Genomic DNA, 22002 nt, shown 5'->3' on the forward strand with positions numbered 1-22002 from the left:
ACATAATACCCATTCTCCTTAAAGCTTTCCAAAAAATAGAAGAGGAGGGTATACTCCCAAACTCATTCTATGAAGCCAACATCACCCTAATAGCAAAACCAGGCAAAGACCCCACCAAGAAAGGAAATTACAGACCAATATCCCTGATGAATGTAGATGCAAAAATACTCAATAAAATATTAGCAGACCAAATTCAAAAATACATCAAGAGGATCATACATCATGACCAAGTGGGATTCATCCCAGGGATGCAAGGATGGTACAACATTCGAAAATCCATCGACATCATCCACCACATCAACAAAAAGAAGGACAAAAACCACATGATCATCTCCATAGATGCTGAAAAAGCATTCGACAAAATTCAACATCCATTCGTGATAAAAACTCTCAACAAAATGGGTATAGAGGGGAAGTACCTCAACATAATAAGGGCCATATATATTAAACCCACAGCTAACATCATACTGAACAGTGAGAGGCTGAAAGCTTTTCCTCTGAGATCAGAAACAAGACAGGGATGCCCACTCTCCCCACTGTTATTCAACATAGTACTGGAGGTCCTAGCAATGGCAATTAGACAAAACAAAGCAATACAAGGAATCCACATTGGTAAAGAAGAAGTCAAACTTTCACTATTTGCAGATGACATGATATTGTACATAAAAAACCCTAAAGACTCCACTGCAAAACTACTAGAACTAATATCTGAATTCAGCAAAGTTGCAGGACACAAAATTAACACACAGAAATCTGTGGCTTTCCTATACACTACCAATGAACTAATAGAAAGAGAAATCATGAAAACAATTTCATTCACAATAGCACCGAAAGAATAAAATACCTAGGAATAAACCTAACCAAGGAAGTGAAAGACCTGTACCCTGAAACTATTAGACACTCCTAAGAGAAACTAAAGAGGACACTAACAAATGGAAACTCATCCCATGCTCCTGGCTAGGAAGAATTAATATCGTCAAAATGGCCATCCTGCCCAAAGCAATATACAGATTTAATGCACTCCCTATCAAATTACCAACAGCATTCTTCAATGAACTGGAACAAATAGTTCAAAAGTTCATATGGAAACACCAAAGACCCTGAATAGCCAAAGCAATCCTGAGAAGGAAGAATAAAGTGGCGGGATCTCGCTCCCCATCTTCAAGCTCTACTATAAAGCCACAGTAATCAAGACAGTTTGGTACTGGCACAAGAACAGCGCCACAGACCAGTGGAATAGAATAGAGACTCCAGACATTAACCCAAACATATATGGTCAATTAATATACGATAAAGAAGCCATGTACATACAATGGGGAAATGACAGTCTCTTCAACAGATGGTGCTGGCAAAACTGGACAGCTACATGTAGGAGAATGAAACTGGATCATTGTCTAACCCCATACACAAAAGTAAATTCGAAATGGATCAAAGACCTGAATGTAAGTCATGAAACCATAAAACCCTTAGAAAGAAACATAGGCAAAAATCTCATGTACCTAAACATGAGCAACTTCTTCATGAACATATCTCCCCGGGCAAGGGAAACAAAAGCAAAAATGAACAAGTGGGACTATACTAAGCTAAAAAGCTTCTGTACAGCAAAGGACACCATCAATAGAACAAAAAGGTATCCTACAGTATGGGAGAATATATTCATAAATGACAGATCCGATAAAGGGTTGACATCCAAAATATATAAAGAGCTCACACACCTCAACAAACAAAAAGCAAATAATCCAATTAAAAAGTGGACAGAGGACCTGAATAGACAGTTCTCTAAAGAAGAAATTCAGATGGCCAACAGACACATGAAAAGATGCTCTACATCACTTGTCATCAGAGAAATGCAAATTAAAACCACAATGAGATATCACCTCACACCAGTAAGGATCACCAGCATCGAAAAGACAAACAACAACAAATGTTGGCGAGGCTGTGGAGAAAGGGGAACTCTCCTACAGTGCTGGTGGGAATGTAAATTAGTTCAACCATTGTGGAAAGCAGTATGGAGGTTCCTCAAATGCTCAAAATAGAAATACCATTTGACCCAGGAATTCCACTTCTAGGAATTTACCCTAAGAATGCAGCACTCCAGTTTGAAAAAGACAGATGCACCCCTATGTTTATCACTGCGCTATTTACAATATCTAAGATATGGAAGCAACCTAAGTGTCCATCAGTAGATGAATGGATAAAGAAGATGTGGTACATACACACAATGAAATATTACTCAGCCATAAGAAAAAAACAGATCCTACCATTTGCAACAACATGGATGATGCTAGAGGGTATTATGCTCAGTGATATAAGCCAGGCAGAGAAAGACAAGTACCAAATGATTTCACTCATATGTGGAGTATAAGAACAAAAGAAAACTGAAGGAACAAAATAGCAGCAGAATCAGACTCCAAGAAGGGACTAGTGGTTACCAAAGGGGACATGTGGGGAAGGGCATGTGGGGAGGGAGGGAGAAGGGGATTGAGGGGTATTATGATTAGCAAGCATGGGGTTTGTGGGGGGGATCGTGAGGAAGACCGTGTAGCACAGAGAAGACAAGTAATGAATGACTCTGTGGCATCTTACTACACTGATGGACAGTGACTTCAATGGGGCATAGGAGGTACTTAATAATATGGGTGAATGTAGTAACCACATTGTTTTCCATGTGAAACCTTCATAAGAGTGTGTATCAATGATACCTTATTAAAAAAAATCAGTCATCATCAAAAAAAAAAAACAAAAACAGACATGGATCAATAGCAGAGAGCCCAGAAATAAACACATGAATATATGGTAAATTAATTTATGACAAAGCAGTCAAGAATATAAAATGGGAAAGGATATCTTTTTTTAAAATAAAAGGCTATAAATTTTATGTAAAAGGATATACCTTTTTAATAAAAGGAAAATAAATGGGAAATCTGAACAGCTACATTGAAAAGACAGAAACTGAACCCTTAATGTACACAAAAATCAACTCAAAACTGATTAAAGCTTTAAAAAGAAGATCTAAAACCATAAAACTTGCAGGAGAAAATGGGGAAATATCCTTGACATTGGTCTTGGCAGTGTGTTTTTGGAGATGACACCAAAAGCACAAGCAATAAAAGCAAAAATAAACACGAAGGACTACATCAAACTAAAAAGCTTTGGCACAGTACAAGAAATTATCAACAAAATGAAAAGGTTTCCTACATAATGGGAGAAAATTCTTGTAAACCATATACCTGATAAAGGTTAATATCCAAAATATATAATGAACTCATACAACTCAATAGCACAAAAACAAATAACCTGATTTAAAAATGGGCAGAGGATCTGAATATATATTTTCCAAAGAAAAAATACAGGCCAAAAAGTACATGAATAATTGTTCAACATCACTAATCACCAGGGAAATGCAAATCAAACCCACAATGAGATATCACCTCACACCTCGTAAGATGGCTGTTCTCAAAAAGTCGAAAGATAATAAGTGCTGGTGAGGATGTGGAGAAAAGGGAATGATTGTGAAGTATTAGTGAGAATGTAAATTGGTAAATATAAACAGCTATTATGGAAAGTAGTATGGAGGTTCTTCAAAAAAAATTACAAGTGGAACTACCATATCATTCAACAACCCCACTTCTGGGTATATGTCCAAAGGAAATAAAGTCACTCTCTCAAATAGACAGCCGCACTTCCATGTTCACTGCCACATCATTTGCAATAGCCAAGCTGTGGAAGTGACCTGTGTCCATCAATGGGTGAGCGGATAAAGAAAAAGTGGTATGTACATACATATGCATATATATACACTGGAATGTTATTCAGCCTTAAAAGGAAATCCTGCCACTTGTGACAATATGGATGCCCTGGAAGATGTTATGCTAATTGAAATAAACCAGACACAGAAAGACAAATACTGCATGATCTCACTTACATGTGGAGCCTAAAAATGATGAATTCATAGAAACAAAGCAGAATGACTACCAGTGGCTGAGGGGTGTGGGAGAAAGGGAAATATAGGTCAAAGGGTACAAAATTTCACTTATAAAATGAATAAATTCTGATACCTAGACAGCATGGTGACTGGAGCTAATAATAATGTATTGTATACTTGAAATTTGCTGAGATTAAATCTTAAGTGTTCTCACCAGACACACACACAATGGTAACTATGCGAGGTAAGGGGTGTCTTATTTAGCTTGATAGTGATAATCACTTCACAATGTATACGTATATGAAAAGACCACATTGTATACTCAAATATATATAATTTTTATTTATCAATCATTCTTCATAAAGCAGGAGTAAAAAGGAGCCAGATATAAATGAATACATGCTCTGTGATTTCATTTAAATGAAGACATACAAAACTAATTATGGCAATAGAAAGCAGAAAAGTGGTTGTTTGGAGAGAGGATATATGGAAAGGAGTACAAAGGAATCTGGGGTGATGGAGTGTTCTATCTTCTACATGTTGTTTTGGGGGGTGTTTACATGGGCTTAAACTTTCATCAAAACTCTTTGAAATGCATTCTTCAGATATGTGCAATGTAAGTTATATCTCAAAAAAAATTTTTAAGTCCCCACGTTATCATTTTCTTGTTATTTGTAATATTGATACTGCATTTTTGAAATGGCCCACATGTCCTCCCGGACCTTAAAATCTAGAGGGGGATAGAGACCAGCAAACAGACAACAGTAGTGTGATGATAACAAAAGTCCAGGCATCCTGGAGCCTCAGAGGAGGTCCCTAGCTCAGATATGGGAGAGTCAGGGAAGGTTCCTGAGAGAAGAGCCTGAGCCAAGAACTGAAGCATGAGTGGAAGCTGTTCAGGCAAATGGAGGGGAGAGAGAGTAAGTGTTCCTCCTGGCAGATGGAAGAGGAGAGGAAGAAAGAGATAACTTGCTCACCTTATCCTAATGTGGGGAGATTTTGAAGTGTTTTAAACAGGGAAGTGACAGAATTGTTTTAGAAAGTTTATTCTGATGGCAAGATTTGAGGCAAAGAGACTAGTTAGTAGGTCAGTCACTGTTGGCTGGAGAAGCTAGTGTCCTGGTCGAGGCCTCTGGCCATGGGTACAGAGAGAAGTGGACAGCTTTGGGAGCTGAAGGTACTGAACATAAAAGGCAGAACTGAAGGTACTTAGTGGCTAACTGGTTTATGGGGGTGAAGGAGAAGCAGCAATCAGGGATGCCCTACTTTATCAGCCTGGTCACCAGGTGAAGGGGTAGGGTAGTGAACAGGGGAAGAGGTGTAGATTTGGGAGGATTGATGGGAACTCATTTGGGGGCATATTGAGTTGGATTTGAAGCCTGAAAAAAATAGAGGCTAGAAATAGGGATTTTGGAGTCATCAGCATATAGCTGTTCATTGAAGTATTAGGACTTTATGAGGTGACCAGGTGAAGGAGTCACAGGGGCAGAAATTGAAAATTTATGGGAAAAAGAGAATTGTCAGATTGTGAGGAGAAGCTGGGCAATTGGGATAAGTTCTTTTATCTTCAGTTTCTTAATATGAAAAATATTATACAGGAAAAATGGAAAAACATAGTTCAAGGAATACCTGTGTACCCCCCACTTAAACTTAATAATTATGAATAGTACTGTAATAGCTTTATACTTGTTTGTATGTATTTTTCATTTTGCTGAATTATTTGAAAGTTACACTGCAGCATGCATTTCCTAAAAACAGGCACATTTATGTTATACTTCCCCGTGTATAAGGTTACACTTCAGTACTCATCTCCTAAAACCAGGGACATGCACATACACAACCATAATGTCATTATCACACCTAAGTTACCACTTTTATAATTAACAATTATTATTTCATATAATTCAATATCCAATTCATATTCAAGACTCCTGAATTACATCAGGAATAAATAAATAAATAATGTTTATCATCTTACACTGTTTCTGTAGGTTGAGAATTTGGGAACAGCCTGGCTGGGTGGTTCACTCTCTGGTCTCTCATGAAGTTGTAGTCAGGATATTGGCAAGGGCCGTGGTCATCTAAAGATTTCATTAGGGCTGGAAGGTCTGCTTTTAAAATTGCTCACACGCAGTATGTTGGTATGTTTGTGCTGGCTGTTGGCAGAATAACTTGATGTAACACGTGGACCTTTCCGTAGACTTGAGGGCAGCTGGCTTCCCCCAAAGCAAGCACAGCAGAAATAGCAATGTCTTTTATGGCCTGGCCTGGCCAGTTATACTTGTCCTTTCCACAATATCCTAACAGTTACACAGATCAGTTCTTTTTGCTGTGGGAGGGAAGTATACAAGACAAGAATACCAGGAAGCAAAAACCACTGGGAGTTATCCAAGAGGCTGGCTACCACAATCTGGATCAGGGATTCCTTCTGTTTTCCTCCTATGAAGCTAAGTTTTTGAAGAGATCAGGTCAGTTGGCTTTTAGATTGTTCCAAATTCTGGACTTTTCCAATTGTTTCCTCATGGTGTAATTTAACTTGTTCTCCTCTCCTCCATATTTCCATAAATCAGAAGTTAGAACTAGGCTTGATTAAATCAAGGTTATACGTTTTTGGCAATTATACTCCATAGGCAATGCTGTATATATCATATTGCATTAAACAATAACATAATGTCAAATTAGCCTGTGTTTTGTGATGCCAAGTTTGATACTTGGCTAAAGTGGTAACCTTAGAACACTGGTGTAAAAGTAGTTTTCTCCTTTATATTTCTCTTTGGTATTACTTTCTACAGTAATTTATAGGATGATAACTTTGGGACTGCAAAAACATTTTGTTCCCCAAAACACTTACCTAATGCTTTTAACATTTTATATCCCTATTCCTTCCATTTGCCTCCCAAAGATAATCATTTATTTCTTGTTAATCTTTCTAGTAGTTAAGCAGATATAGGCAATCCTCATTACTGGTGCATTCCATTTGTGCATTTGCAAATTCATCTACTTGCTAAAATCTATCTGTAACTCCCAAATCAACACTGGGGGCTTTCACAGCTATGCCCAGACACGCACAGAGCAGTGAAAACTTTGGGTTGCCCATCACACATGTTCTCAGCTAAAGATGAGCAAGGTGATACTCAACTTTGTTTTTTCATCTCTCATATTATAAATAAGTGTCTTTTTCAAGGCACATTTAGTGCTAAATTTTCTGCATTTTTGTGTTTTTCATTGTTGGTGGTGACTTTGCTGTTTGAAGTGGCCTCTGAGCATAGTGCCAAGTGTTGGCTATGTTTCAGGCACAAGAAGGCTTTGATGTAATGATCTCAGGGAGAAAATACCTGTGTTAGATATGCTTCCTTCAGGGATGAATTATAGTCCTTTTGGCCCTGAATTCAATGTTAAAGAATCAACAGAATATATTAAAGATGTCTACAAACAGTAACACACCTGAAACAAGGTCATGTATTGCTTAGTTGATGAGAATGCTGTGACCAGAGGCTCACAGGAACCTAACTAACCCTGTATTGCCCTAGGAGCAATGATTAAGTATTTGCTAACTCAGCTTTGGTGGTGACTTTATAGAACATAACTATCTCAAATAATGAAAATTAACTCTATTTTTATTTTCTCTCCTTTCTTACATTAAAAGTTCAAATTTTCTTTGCAGTATTTTTGGCTTTAGAATACATTTCATTGGAAACATACAGAAAACTGTGTTTAAAAGTCATTTTTCTCTGTGATGTTATGTTACCAATTTAACACTAGTTAGGGGTTTTGCTTTAGGTGTGCTTTCAATTTTTTACTTTTTTCTTTTCTTTTTTTAGAATATGTAAAACATATAGGTAGGTGGGCAGTAAAACCTTCATTACGAAGAAAGGCCTCACTTTCATCCTTATCCTTCCTGTTCTTTACAATGAAACATTTTTTTAGTGTCTAATGTCCAGAGGATTTTTTAAAATGCAAAAACAACTAAATACTTACATATGTGTAGATTTCTTATTTTCCCTCTTTTACCATGCTTTGCTTTTTTAAAGTTAATCATATACCCTGGAGGTCACTGTATGTTCGTACTCACAAGTCATCCTTATGTTTCATAAGGCTGCGTTCACTTTTAAGCACTCCATGGTTTTATTCGTCTCATTGGAGCAAGCGTTTTTGAAGTGTGGCAGGTTGACAGTACACTTGCTGGTATCAGGTGAAATTCAAATCCCGGCTCCACCCGTTACTGAACCTTTCATCGTAAGGGAGGCATCTACCGTCTTTGTGTCTCAGTTTTCTCATCTGTAAAATGAGAATGATGAACAAATAGCACACAGCTCATTCGGCTTTCTGAACATCAGTTAACGCATTTAAAATTCTTATGACAGTGCATGGGTCGCAGGGAGCCCTCAAATTAAATGAAAAGCAGGGTTGGTGGTAATGACGGTGACTTGTAGCAGCTTCCAGTGAAATCCAAGAAAACCCTATGGCAACAGAATATTTCCAGAACCTGTGTGAAGTACTAAACATGAGAACGCAAGGATCCCCGAGCCCGGGATGAGCCGGACGCGCGCCCCGTAAAGTGACAACGATGAAGGCGAAGCAGGGTAGCTCAAAGACGCGCTCCCACCCAGACCCCGGGGCAGGACGCTTTCGCCCTTCAGCAGCCAGGAAGGAAGGCAGGGTCGCCTCCGTTAGCCCACACAGTCCGGGGCTGCGGCGTGCCAGGCGCCGGGAGCCGCCGAGCTCTTTGCCCGGGAAGAGGGGCCCGGGAGACCACCCAGGACAGGAGCGCCCGCCGGCAGCCCGCTCGCCTGAAAAGGGGCGAGGCCGGAAAGGGGCGGGCCCGGGCCGTGGCGCCAAAACGCGGACATGGCGCCGGAGCGGGTTCGGAGCCGGGCGCTCTCGGCGTTCAAGCTGCGCGGCCTACTGCTCCGCGGGTGAGTGGTCCTGGGCACTGCGGGACGCGACCGGAGAGCTAGGGCCAGGCCGCCCCGCCAGCGGGGCGCGCCGAGAGGGGCTGGCCGTGATAGGGACCCTTAAAACTAAGCCCCCAGAGCCGAGTCCATCCGGCGGGGTCTTCGGCTGCTGCGCCGCCTTAGGTTTCCCCGACGTTCGCGGGGAATAGGAGCGATTCTTTCGGGAGGGACGACGGTCTGCAGTCTGTGCTGCACCGAGCCGGGGACGCGGCCGTCCGTGTCTGAGCCGCAGCGATTAGTACTGTGATGTGAGCGCCTCGCTGCCCCCCGAAGTCTCTATCTCTGCAAAATGGGAGTAATAACTGTGCTGCTTCCCCGAGATACTTGAGACTTCAGTTGAGAGAGACGCGGGCAAACCCCAGGTATCTGTCAGTGTGGCCAGATTGCATTGTGGGAACTGTGGGCCCTCCCAGCCTTCCCAATTTTGGTCAAGTATTCCTGGGTGATAATGCCTGGAGAGTTAAAAAGCGGGTAGGTTTGAAGCATGTTCCTTGATCTCCTGGGTTTTTTGTTCTTTCTTTTAATATTTCTTTTAGAACTTCTCTCATAGGTTTCCTGGCCATATCCGTGTTTTCTAGTACCTAATGCGATGAACCTTCCCAAGATTTTTTTCACTAAAAATCCTGTTTTCAGAATACAATTTAAAAAAAAACATATTTAAATATCTGCTGGATGTGATATACTTTTCTGTACCAGGTTTTGATTGCTCTTGGGTGTGAAGGTTTGTTTTTGGTTTTGGAATGATCATTTTATGGGACTTTTAATTTTGCTTTTGGATTAGTGCTGGTCAAGGGCAAGAGTGGATAAGCCCTGGGAGAAAATAATGAATTTTGTTCAGTTGATCCCTGACATCTTGAAAATAAGACCATTGATTAATTACCTTTTCCTTCTTTTCACTTAGAACCTAACCTAAAATTAAGCTGTCATCCATTAACTAATTCAGTCAGAAATACACCAAAATCTGTTAGCCGCAGAGCACTATGGTGGGGCAAGGGAGTACATGGGAGAGGAAGACACTGGAGCTTGAGGGGCAGGTGGTGCACTAGTTATTTGTTGCTGTGTAACAGATTACCCCAAATCCTACAGGTTTTAAACAGTACATTCTTTTTTTAATTTTTATTAAGGTATTATTGATATACACTCTTATGAAGGTTTCACATGAAAAAACAAAGTGGCTACTACATTTACCCATATTATAAAGTCCCCACTCATACCACAATGCAGTCACTGTCTATCAGTGTAGTAAGATGCCACAGATTAACTATTTGCCTTCTCAGTGCTACACTGTTTTCCCTGTGATCTCCCACACCATGTGTACTAAACATAATACCTCTTCATCCCCTTCTCCCTCCCTCCCCACCCGGCCTCCCAAGCCCCTCCCCTTTGGTAACCACTAGTCCCTTCTTGGAGTCTGTGAGTCTGCTGCTGTTTTGTTCCTTCAGTTTTGCTTCTTGTTATATACTCCACAAATGAGGGAAATCATTCGGTACTTGTCTTTCTCCGCCTGGCTTATTTCACTGAGCATGATGTCCTCCAGCTCCATCCATGTTGTTGCAAATGGTAGGATTTGTTTCTTACGGCGAAATAGTATTCCATAGTGTATATGTACCACATCTTTATCCATTCATCTACTGATAGACACTTAGGTTGTTTCCATTTCTTGGCTATTGTAAAAAGTGCTGTGATAAACATAGGGGTGCATATGTCTTTTTGAATCTGAGAAGTTGTATTTTTTGGGTAAATTCCAAGGAGTGGGATTCCCAGGTCAAATGGTATTTCTATTTTTAGTTTTTTGAAGAACCTCCATATTGCTTTCCACAGTGGTTGAACTAGCTTACATTCCCACCAGCAGTGTAGGAGGGTTCCCCTTTTTCTGCATCCTTGCCAACATTTGTTGTTCTTAGTCTTTTCGATGCTGGCCATCCTTACTGGTGTGAGGTGATATCTCATTGTGGTTTTAATTTGCATTTCCCTGATGATTAGTGATGTGGAGCATCTTTACATGTGTCTGTTGGCCCTCTGAATTTCTTCTTCGGAGAAGTGTCTGTTCATATCGTCTGCCCATTTTTTAATGGGGCTATTTGCTGTTTCGGTGTTGAGGCGTGTGAGTCTTTTATATATTTTAGATGGTAACCCCTTGTCAGATATGTAATTTACAAATATATTCTCCCATACTGTAGGATGCCTTTTTGTTCTGTTGATGTCCTTTGTCATACAGAAGCTTTTTAGTTTGATGTAGTCCCATGAGTTCATTTTTGCTTTTGTTTCCCTTGCTCGAGGAGATGTGTTCAGGAAGAAGTTGCTCATGCTTATATTCAGGAGATTTTTGCCTATGTTGTCTTCTAAGAGTTTTATGGTTTCATGACTTACATTCAGGTCTTTGATCCATTTTGAGTTTACTTTTGTTTATGGGGTTAAACAATAATAAAGTTAATACAGTTTCATTCTCTTCCATATAGCTGTCCAGTTTTGCCAACACCAGCTGTTGAAGAGGCTGTCATTTCCCAATTGTATATCCATGGCTCCTTTATTGTATATCATTAATTGACCATATATGCTTGGGTTTATATCTGGGCTCCCTAGTCTGTTCCACTGGTCTATGTGTCTGTTCTTGTGCCAGTACCAAATTGTCTTGATTACTGTGGCTTTGTAGTAGAGCTTGAAGTTGGGGAGCATTAACCACCCCCAGCTTTATCTTCCTTCTCAGGATTGCTTTGGCTATTCAGGGTCTTTTGTGGTTCCATATGAATTTTAGAATGATTTTCTCTAGTTCGTTGAAGAATGCTGTTGATATTTTGATAGGAATTGCATTGAATCTGTAGATTGCTTTAGGCAGGATGGCCATTTTGACAATATTAATTATTCCTATCCATGAGCATGGGATATGTTTCCATTTATTGGTATCTTTAATTTCTCTCATGAGTGTCTTGTAGTTTTCAGAGTATAGATTTTTCACTTCCTTGGTTAGATTTATTCCTAGGTATTTTATTCTTTTTGATGCAACTGTGAATGGAATTGTTTTCTCTTTCTGCTAGTTCATCGTTAGTGTATAGGAATGCCACAGATTTCTGTGTATTAATTTTGTATCCTGCAACTTTGCTGAATTCAGATATTAGATCTAGTAGTTTTGGAGTAGTTTCTTTAGGGTTTTTTTATTTACAATATCGTGTCATCTGCAAACTGGGACAGTTTAACTTCTTCCTTGCCAATCTGGATGCCTTTTATTTCTTTGTGTTGTCTGATTGCCGTGGCTAGGACCTCCAGTACTATGTTGAATAACAGTGGGGAGAGTGGGCATCCCTGTCTTGTTCCCAATCTTAAAGGAAAAGCTTTCCAGCTTCTTGCTATTAAGTGTAATGTTGTGTGTGGGTTTGTCATATATGGCTTTTATTATGTTGAGGTACTTGCTCTCTATACCCATTTTTAAACAGTACACTCTTATGTCACATTTTCTGTGGGTCAGGAATTCAGCTAGTCTTAGCTGGGTCCTAAGCTTAAGGAAGGCCAGAGACACTGGATGAACCATAGGAGATTTGGCAGGGTCACATCCTGTATAGCTTTACACAGTCTCACACAAGAGTGCAGCTAAGATGGAGTCATTTCAAACGTCAGTTGGGCAGGATCCACCTCTAAGTTCATCCAACAGTTGGCAGGATTCAGTTCCTCCAGGACTGTTGGACTGAGGGCCTCAGTCCTTGCTGGCTGTTGGCTGGAGGCCATCCTCCATTCATTGCCATGTGGGCCTTCCTGAGCGCAGCAGATGGCTTATCAAATCCAGCAAGAGAAAGAATTCTGCTAGCAAGACAGAACCACACAGTCTTTGTAGCCTAACCAATGAAGTAACATCTTCCTGCTTTAAATTGTTTCATTTTAAAAGTACAATAGAGTAAACTGTTACATCACTTTCACTGTATTCTATTGTTAGAATAAGTTATTAGCTCCAGCCTACACTCTATGAGAGGGGATTGTGTATGGAGTATCAGGAGGCATCAGGAGTATCAGGAGGCATGGATTATTAGGGGCTGCCTTGGAAGTCTTTCTACCATGGATATTAAAATATTCACAATTATTTAATTTCAGTTGTGAAAAAGATCCCAGGATCTGTGATACAAGGTGACTGCTCCAGAGTCAAGGGAAGCTTCACTGAAGAAGTGGTTTGAGCTGAGTGTTAAAGGATGAGCAAGACTTGACTAGGTGAAGAGAAAAGTGGAGGGAAATGGCCACATGAAGGCCCTGAGTCAGGAGAGCAACAGGAATGCCAGAGACACTGGATGAGACAGGGGCCAGACCCTGTACAGCTTTATAGGCTCTGGTCTATCCTGAGAGCTGTCCCAAGGTTCACCCACAATGTGTATAATTTTAGGGACTCAGTCATCCAATGTTTATGGATCACCTTCAGTGCGTTTGGCGTCCTGCCAAACGATGAAACAGTCCCAGTTCTCAAAGAGTGTCATCTGTAATAAACGGGAGAGATCTGACACCGACACATGAAACAAACAACCCAAGATAGAGATTAGTGATGCCTATAAAAATAATGGTGACATAAAGTATAAATTTGTGTGAAAACAAACAGAGAATGCCATACAACCAGCTTATTGTTTAAGTAGACAGTGTTCATTCTGAGCACTATTGGTATCTAAGTCAGGGATTCATGTGATTTTTTAAAAAAATTGAGGTTTGTTGAGTTTTTTTCCGGTGGGAGAATTCAAGTCATTTTAATAGGAGTGTTGCTTCTATGATTATATTCAGATGTCATAGTTTCTTCCAGCCTAATTTTCTAATTTTACAGTTGAAAATAGGTGAAATTACTGGAATTTACTTGAGGTAAATGCATTATCAAGTTAATAAATACATATCTGTGTGTTACATTCAGGACAGAAGCAAATGGAGTCCTGCTTTAAATGTAAGGTAATATACAAGGCTAGTATCAGGTTTAAGGATACATCACAAAATATAAGTGAGATTTTTAATAATTTCAGAAGGAAAGATTGCAGCATGTAGGCTGGTCTACGAAGGCATCTTAAAAGAAGGGCATGACTTAGGGCTTTAAGAAAGGTTATGTTGGCAGAGGATAGAAGGAAGAATTTCTTCAGAAAGAGTAGGAAAGGTAAGTACTGCTTGCAGGCAGGAGTGAGTGGATCTTAATTTCAATGCCAGATTGATGAGTGTTTGCCAGTTTTTGGCATAAAATTTGTCGCCTTAATTATCCATGACCTGCCTCATCTTGCTTTCCCTTTCTCATCAGGGAAGCTGTTAAGTACCTCACAGAAGCTCTTAAATCTATCAGTGAAGAAGAGCTTGAAGATGCACTGGGAAAGATCATTGATGCAGTTGAAAAGCAACCCTGTAAGTCACATTTTCTGGTAGCTCTTAAATTATTAATGTATTTCTACATCATCACTTAGATTTACAGCCTTGAGAAGAAGGTGAGGATTCAGTGTAAAGAGGTTCCTGCATTATGAGACCCACCCGTGGTAGCACTTCTTCCTAGGGCATAAACTCTATAGTTTGGTTGGAACCTCAGGGGATTCCCCAGAGACTCTTACAGCTGTTTCCCCTCGTAGTGCTGTCACGCCATCTTTCCCACACTTGACTTCTAATTTTGATCTGGTCCTTATGGGCAGTTTTGTCTCTGCATGCTTATCACTTTATCTTTCTTAAGTTAGGTACTCCTAAGTGTTGGGGTGGTGGGTGGAAGGAGTAACTGAGCAGGGCTAACTCTCCCCTCTTGCTTCATCCTTTCTTCGGGCACCTTTTGGTTGAATATTTAATCCTTTATCACAGCATGGGCTTGCAAAGGACAAATGCTCTTTTAGAAAACTAAAGCCCAGTGTTTCTAGAGCACTAAAGGTTAGAGGTGGGTACGGCTTGCTCTCATATGTTGTATAGTTGCTAGGTTCTTCAGTTGTATAGGAAGAAACATGTTCCATGGTAAAGGAGAAATTATTATATCTCATATTCCCTTCTAAACACAGGATTTTAAACATACCTTTGCTTTTAAGATTCCCTTTAAAGTTGAAAATTAAGAAACTGATTACATTTAGATAATTAGTATGGCTTTGTTTAAAGTGGCACGTGGTATTTTGCCTGAAAACACACCAGTATAGTTAAAGGCACCCCACTCTGAAATCAGGCTTGGGATTGTGTTCTGTCTATACAATTTAACTATGTTCTTGGGCAACTTATTCAACCCCTCAAATTCAGATTTTCACCATGTGTAAGATATGGACATGTGAACATCAACCTTATATGCCATCTCTGGATGTCTACTGGAATGTCTACTGGACATTCTGTCTACTGGACTATATGTCTACTGGAATACTGCTGGTAAAGAACTAAGCCTGGTGCCACAGGTGTGCTAAGGGCCTGATAAGTGGTACTGTTATTGTTATTATTGTTGCTATCATGCCTACTGAAGCATAGCAATTGTGATAAAAAGTTATACTAGTGTAACCTTATTAAACCTAGGAGTTTACAGAAGTGTTTCTATAATTGAATTTATATTTTTAAGTACTATTTAGCAAAGTGGGCATTTGTGTACTAATATATTACAGTGATTTGAATATGGACATTTAAGGTATTTGAAATAATGGCTTTTGTTAATGTCCTGACTTGACACTTTTTTCCTCCTAAAATTATGTAGTGAGAATCTCAGGGTTAGTGTTTGCAGATTATTTTGCATATAAAGCTTTCTGTGGAAATAATTAGTTTTTATGCCTGTTTTTAACATTTGACTTTGAACTTCTCTTTTCAGTGTCATCAAACATGATTGAACGGTCTGTAGTGGAAGCAGCAGTCCAGGAGTGCAGTCAGTCTGTAGATGAAACTATGTATGTGGGTAAAATGAACTTTCTCTTCTTGTTGGAGATATTTTTGAGTGCTTATTTTAAATTATTTTTTTGGGGAAATAATTAGTAATCAACATTTCTACAGTCGTTATTTTTCAGTATTTATTTTTAAATAATAATTTCCATGATAAACCTCATTATTAATCGACTCATCTTTACTATTAAGTGACCTAAATAACTCATTTTTTACTACTTTTTCCGTAGGGTTTGAGATTATAGTGTTGTTTGTACCATTACTAACTTTTGCTGCTTACCCATTAACTTATTAACTGGAAGTTAACTTGATTAATTTTTGTTTGTTTGTTAGTATTAGCAATACTTTGCCTCTTCAGAGGAAAATGGTCAAGCTAAAACTTTTACCCATATATTATTTTTGACACTATAAGAAGTTAGGTATATGACCTGTAAAAGTATGTATGTATGACATAAGATTATAGTACAAGTTTTCATATTCACTAGAATTCTTAGGTTTTAGTAAATGAGGTCTGTGTTTTTCTGGAATGTTTTTCAGAGACCATATTTTCAATATCATAGGAGCATTTGATATTCCACGCTTTGTGTACAGTTCGGAAAGAAAAAAATTTCTCCCGTAAGTAGTCTACCGATTGATTTTGGGCTAATTTCAGATATACATTTCTTTCAGAGGCATTATAGTCCATGTTTCATTTTTTGGCCTACCTTTGTGTATTATGATAGTCATAAATAGGCTTTCCTTTGTCTTCTAGTCTGTTAATGACCAAGCACCCTGCACCTAATTTATTTGGGACAGCAAGAGATAAAGCAGAGCTATTTCGTGAACGATACACCATCTTACACCAGGTAAGTTGGTGGAGAGACTGTTTCAGCTTAGAAAAGACTCAGGGATAATTGAAGAGTAGAATTGTGTAGTCTAAATTTTGTCATTCAATAAACTGTTACTGGGCTCTCTCTGTTTGCGGCCAAATAGGGAATACAGAAATAAAAAAAGATAGTTTCCCCTTAATAATCATGATGATGATGAAACTGGTAGCTAATGTTTATTACATGCTTTTGATGTGATGGACACTGTATTTAGCACTTTACAGAGATTATTTGTCTTATTTGATGATCACAGTGTCAGTATATATATGTATAAATGCTATTATTATCCCCAGTTTACAAACGAAGAAACTCAAACCTAGAGCAGTTTAGTAACTTGCCTGAAAGATCACATCTAGTAAGCAGAGATATGGTTTGAATCCAGTCTTTCTGGTTTTGGAGCCCAACCTTTTCCTGCTCTATCACCTTCTAGCAGCTTATAGTTTATGAAGTTAAAGACATTTGCACAAATAAATATAAATTAGAATTTTTAGGTGCTATAAAAGAAATACAAACATGCATTCAATGGAAAAATGAAGGAAGACTTCAAGGAAACAATGGCATTTGACATGGGCCTTGATTGCTTTGATTTGTGGAAATGGGGGAATGGTGGTGGTAACAGTGTGAACAAAGACACAGCAAAAGGAAAAAAATGATGTGTGTAGGAGGTGATGAGCCTGTCAGTCCACCTTGCATGGAGAAGAAGAAGGCTCACGAAGAGGTGAAGTGTGGGATAAGTTTGGGAAGGCAGGTGGGAGCCAAACTGGGAATGCCTGAATGTCATTCTGGGGGCTGGAACTATGTTCTCTTGGTACAAGGAGCCTTGGAATAGCAGAGAAAATCAGTCACTGGCTTTTTGAAGCACTTCTTGCTTCTACCACCTACATAATGTTGCCAGATTAATCTTCCTAAGGTGTAACCCTGATCACGTCCTGGTTTTGCACAGAAGTCTTTTAAGGAAGTTTACTGCCTATTGAATTAAAGACAAATCATACTTAATATTTGAGATCTTCTATCACACATTTTTGACGTAATCTCTATGTTTCCTCTAATAATATTCTGTGTCGAGCCAAAACAAATATGGAATTCCTGTTTGTTTCTTCTACTTCTTCTGTAACTTTGCTTATGCTCTTCACTCTCTTGACTGCCTTTCTCTCTTACATCTACTGTTAAAACTTCTGATTTTGGGAGGGCCTTCTCAGATTCCCCTGTCTTCAGAAGCCCTTCTCAATCTCCAGCCGGATGCAGTCTCTTCCTGCTTTAAACCACTGACTACTCAGTATGTTTCCTATGTCACTTATTAGAGTTGGCCCTGCCTAGCATTCAGTGTGCTTATTATCCCCATTACAGACTGCACATGCCTTATTTATTTCCTCTGCTACATTTGGCACAGTGCTTTACACAAGAAGATGCTCAAGTAAATACCACATTTCTTTTTTCTTTTTTTTGAAAAATTATTTTAAAGGCTACTATATTGTTTTGTGTATGTCGCTTAACCCTCCTGAGCCTCATTTTTCCCTACCTGTGAAATAAAAGGGTTGAATTTTAGTCCATTCATATTTTTATTGCAATCATCTTCCTGAAAGAAAATCTGATTTTATCATTGTCCTACTTCTAAAGTCTTTGTTTTCTATTGTTTATGAGATAAACTTCATGGCTTGGTGTACGAAGTGTATTGTCAGGGTTCTTTTATTGGAGATTATATAAACTCAGACTAACTGGAACAGAAAAAACAATTTATTGGCTTATGGAGGGGTCTAGAGGTCCACCTGTTTCAAGGATGGCTGGGCCAGGGCCGTCACACAATTTCATGAGGCTCAGGAGACATACTGAGTAGTCAGTGGTTTAAAGCAGGAAGAGACTGTATCCAGCTGGAGATCAAGGAGCACTTCAGAAAGGAGGAGGAATCTGAGGAGGCCCTCATCCTCTTTCTATCTTTCTATCTCTAGTAACTTATAAAAATTGATTTTACTTTAAGCTAAGTCCTCCTTACGAGATGACAGAGGCCACTACTAGCCTAAGCAACTCTTGGAAAGGGAGTTTCTCTTTCCACTAATTCTAGCAACAGTCTCTTACTGGCGCAGTTTGAGGCAGTTGCTCAGCCCTGAACCATTCACTGGCTAAGGGGATGGAGTTCAGTTCGCTAGGCCTTAGCTGCTTGTCTGTAGAACTGGGAAGGTCCTACCTACACTAAATGGACAACCATGGAACAGGGTGGGGGAAGATAGTTCCCCAAATAGAGGCTCCAGCTAGTCTTTTGCCTTGTCTGACATCTTGCTTTGTGCACCACATGATCCAACTGTACTAAACTAACATGACTTCCCAAATGCTCCTTTACTCTTGTAACTCTTTCTTATAATACATCCTTTCCTCTGCCAGAAATGTCTTGTCTCATTCTCCTTTTGTTTCATACTATCAAAATCTTATTTCTCAGGATCTCGTTAAATGTCTCCTTCTGCCCAGGGTCCTTGGTTGTATTTCGGCCTGTTGCTATTTCTCACTAGCCACCATGCTCTGAGGTTGGCACTTGGTTTATTGTTCTCATATCCTCAGTCCAGAGTACACTGCAGCCAGGTACACAGGAGACTGTTTTTAAAAAAATTCTTTTTAATGCTTTTTTTATTCTTAAAATGACATTTCTAGGTATTTATTCATTAAATCATGTGGGTTTCATATTTGTTGAGAATAGGTAATAGTAACATTAGTTTAAGGTGATGTTTTGTCATGGTACTATTTTAATGAATCTTAGTTTTAAGTGCCTGTTTCAGTAATTCATGTGAATCTTTCTTTTTTGTAGAGGACCCACAGACATGAATTATTTACTCCTCCAGTGATAGGTTCTCACCCTGATGAAAGTGGAAGCAAATTCCAGGTTAGAATGTTATCCTAGTTACTAAGGGGTGTATGTATACAAGTTTAATATTTATTGTGCAATTCTAATGTATTTTAAATGAAAATGAATCACTGGTAACTGTTTAGCTAGCTAAGTGACCTCTGCATGCCCACTGTCAATAAAGTTCATGCCCTGTGCACTGGGTCCTACAAATCTCTAATAGAGGTGACCACTTCCTTCTTTGGGGCAGGCCCTGAGACTGTGGTAGCCCCAGATTTCTCTGAGCACCAAGACAGATCCTTAGTCCTCCTGGTCTGTTTGCTGGATACTGAACTGACTTTCTGACCAACTCTCACCATTACCCTTCCTGCCCTCACTCATATTCCAAAATACTGGTCTTTGCCCAACCCATCCCTCTCGTGATCACCACACAATGAATATGTGCCAGATCAGTTGGACTAAAACTTAAGGCACTACGGAAACAACATTTTTTTTTTGAGAGGGCATCTCTCATATTTATTGATCATATGGTTGTTAACAACAATAAAATTCTGTATAGGGAACTTAATGCACAATCATTAACCAACCCCAAGCCTAATTCTCAACAGTCTCCAATCTTCTGAAACATAACGAACAAGTTCTTACATGGTGAACAAGTTCTTACATAGTGAATAAGTTCTTACATGGTGAACAGTGCAAGGGCAGTCATCACAGAAACTTTCGGTTTTGATCACGGATCATGAACTATAAATCAGGTCAATTATGATTGTTTGATTTTCATACTTGATTTATATGTGAATCCCACATTTCTCCCTTATTATTATTATTATTATTTTTAATAAAATGCTGAAGTGGTAGGTAGATGCAAGATAAAGGTAGAAGACATAGTTTAGTGCTGTAAGAGGGCAAATGTAGATGATCAGGTGTGTGCCTATAGACTAAGTATTAATCCAAGCTAGACAAGGGCAACAAAACATGTACGGATGCAGAAGATTTCTCCAAAAACGGGGGGTGAGGTTCTAAGCCTCACCTCTGTTGATTCCCAATTTCTCACCTGATGGCCCCCCCTGCGACTGTGCCTGTCTTAGGTTGTTCCTCCCTTGAGGAATCTTACCCGTTTCTGGCTAACCAGTCATCTTCTGGGGCCATACAGGGAATTGTAAAGTTGGCAAGTGAGAGGGAAACAACATTTATAGAATGAATGAGGCAGCACAAATAGCCTGCAAGTTGTTGGGTCCTGAGGGGTGGAAATGAGAGGGAGAAAGTTTTCTGTCACATGTGCTCCTTCCACTTTGATACTCATACCTCAGAGGGTGGTTACCGAATGGTGTCACTTAGTTCCAGCAGTACACCTAGTCACTGTCAGTCTGTCTGTGGTTTTGTTCCCCCCTCCATCATATAGAACCCTGCTGGGGGTAGTCCTTAGCCAGTTCTGTCTTGGCCCCACCATTTCTGTGAGGTTCCAGATAGGTTCAAAAGAGGCCCAGCCTCTTCAGGTTCATTCAGTTATCTTCCATGTTACATCAGAATTCATGATGGTGATTAGTCTGATGGATAATAAAACAAAACTAGATCATGCTCAAATTAATGTTCAATGGCAGTACCAGAAGGAGAAAACATTTGTAGTGTTTGATAGTTTCTGCTTTTAACTTTAATTAGAGAAAAATTTGTATTGTTTTGGAAATTGACATCACTTATATTTCCCTGCTAAAAACTGGCTCTGTGTTTTCTTACATATATTAAGCTTTCTATGGCAATGCAGATGCCCATAGCCCAAAGCATTATTTTTCCTCTCCTCTTTGCCAAAGTAACTTTAAGGCCTAGCCAAACAACTTATTGTTCCTTTCAGTTTTTCCAAGCTGTTTAATTCTATATCCCAGGTGATATGTTTTCTATTTAAATGACCATTTTATAGTACCTGGAGTAATCTCCCTTTACAGACTTTAACACAGTATCCTCAGGAATACCTTGTTACAGCTTTGTACTCCTGTGTTCTTCCTTTCTTCCTTTATTTAATGTGAACTGTAGTATTTTTCCCAGTCTATAAGTTGTCTTTTTATTTTGTTAAGAGGCTTTTTGAAGAACATAAAGTTGTTAATTTTGTTGAAGTCCAACTTACCAATATTTTATTTTATAGATCATAGTTATGGTATTCTTTCTAAGAAATCTCTAGCCCAGTTTTTAGGGTATAGGTCTTGGGTAGCTTTTTCTTCAGATTTATCCCTAAGTATTTAATTTAAAAAAATTTTTTAATGTACATTGTGATACCATGTTGCTTTAAATTCATGTATTTTAAGAGGAACTCTAATACCAAATGTTAACATTGATTTTTATGGGATGATGGGATTATGTATGCCTTTATTTCTTCTTTCTCTATATTTTAAAATTTTTCCTATATTGAACATGCATTATTTGTAATAGAAAACAATATGGTAAAGATGAAAAGTGCTCCACTTTATAATTCTATAAAAATGAAAAATTATATACCTTTCACCTAGCAGCTCTGTTTCTAGATTTGTAGAAGTTTGTCTAACAGTTATACTCATGCTGTATATATGAACCAAAAGAGGGGCACAGAAATATTAAGCATTGTTTTTATTATCA

The 22002-nt window shown here is 39.0% G+C and overlaps 1 protein-coding gene across 2 annotated transcripts in view; it reads left to right on the forward strand.

The window, feature by feature from the left end:
• Positions 1 to 8601: 8601 nt before the first annotated feature.
• The window catches only part of POLE2 (DNA polymerase epsilon 2, accessory subunit), a 30107-nt gene continuing 16706 nt past the window's right edge, over positions 8602 to 22002 (forward strand). Inside the window, exons 1-6 of one of the 2 annotated variants that reach the window (XM_073211288.1) lie at positions 8602 to 8841; positions 14126 to 14226; positions 15635 to 15710; positions 16240 to 16317; positions 16454 to 16547; positions 19363 to 19437. In XM_073211288.1, coding sequence (XP_073067389.1) covers positions 8774 to 8841; positions 14126 to 14226; positions 15635 to 15710; positions 16240 to 16317; positions 16454 to 16547; positions 19363 to 19437 — 492 coding nt within the window. In that variant the 5' untranslated portion in view covers positions 8602 to 8773. The remainder of the gene's footprint in view (positions 8842 to 14125; positions 14227 to 15634; positions 15711 to 16239; positions 16318 to 16453; positions 16548 to 19362; positions 19438 to 22002) is intronic. The other variant, XM_017675025.3, reaches the window with a different exon arrangement.

The sequence above is a fragment of the Manis javanica genome, chromosome 8 (genome assembly GCF_040802235.1).
Source record: "Manis javanica isolate MJ-LG chromosome 8, MJ_LKY, whole genome shotgun sequence".
In the NCBI taxonomy this organism is placed as follows: domain Eukaryota; kingdom Metazoa; phylum Chordata; class Mammalia; order Pholidota; family Manidae; genus Manis; species Manis javanica.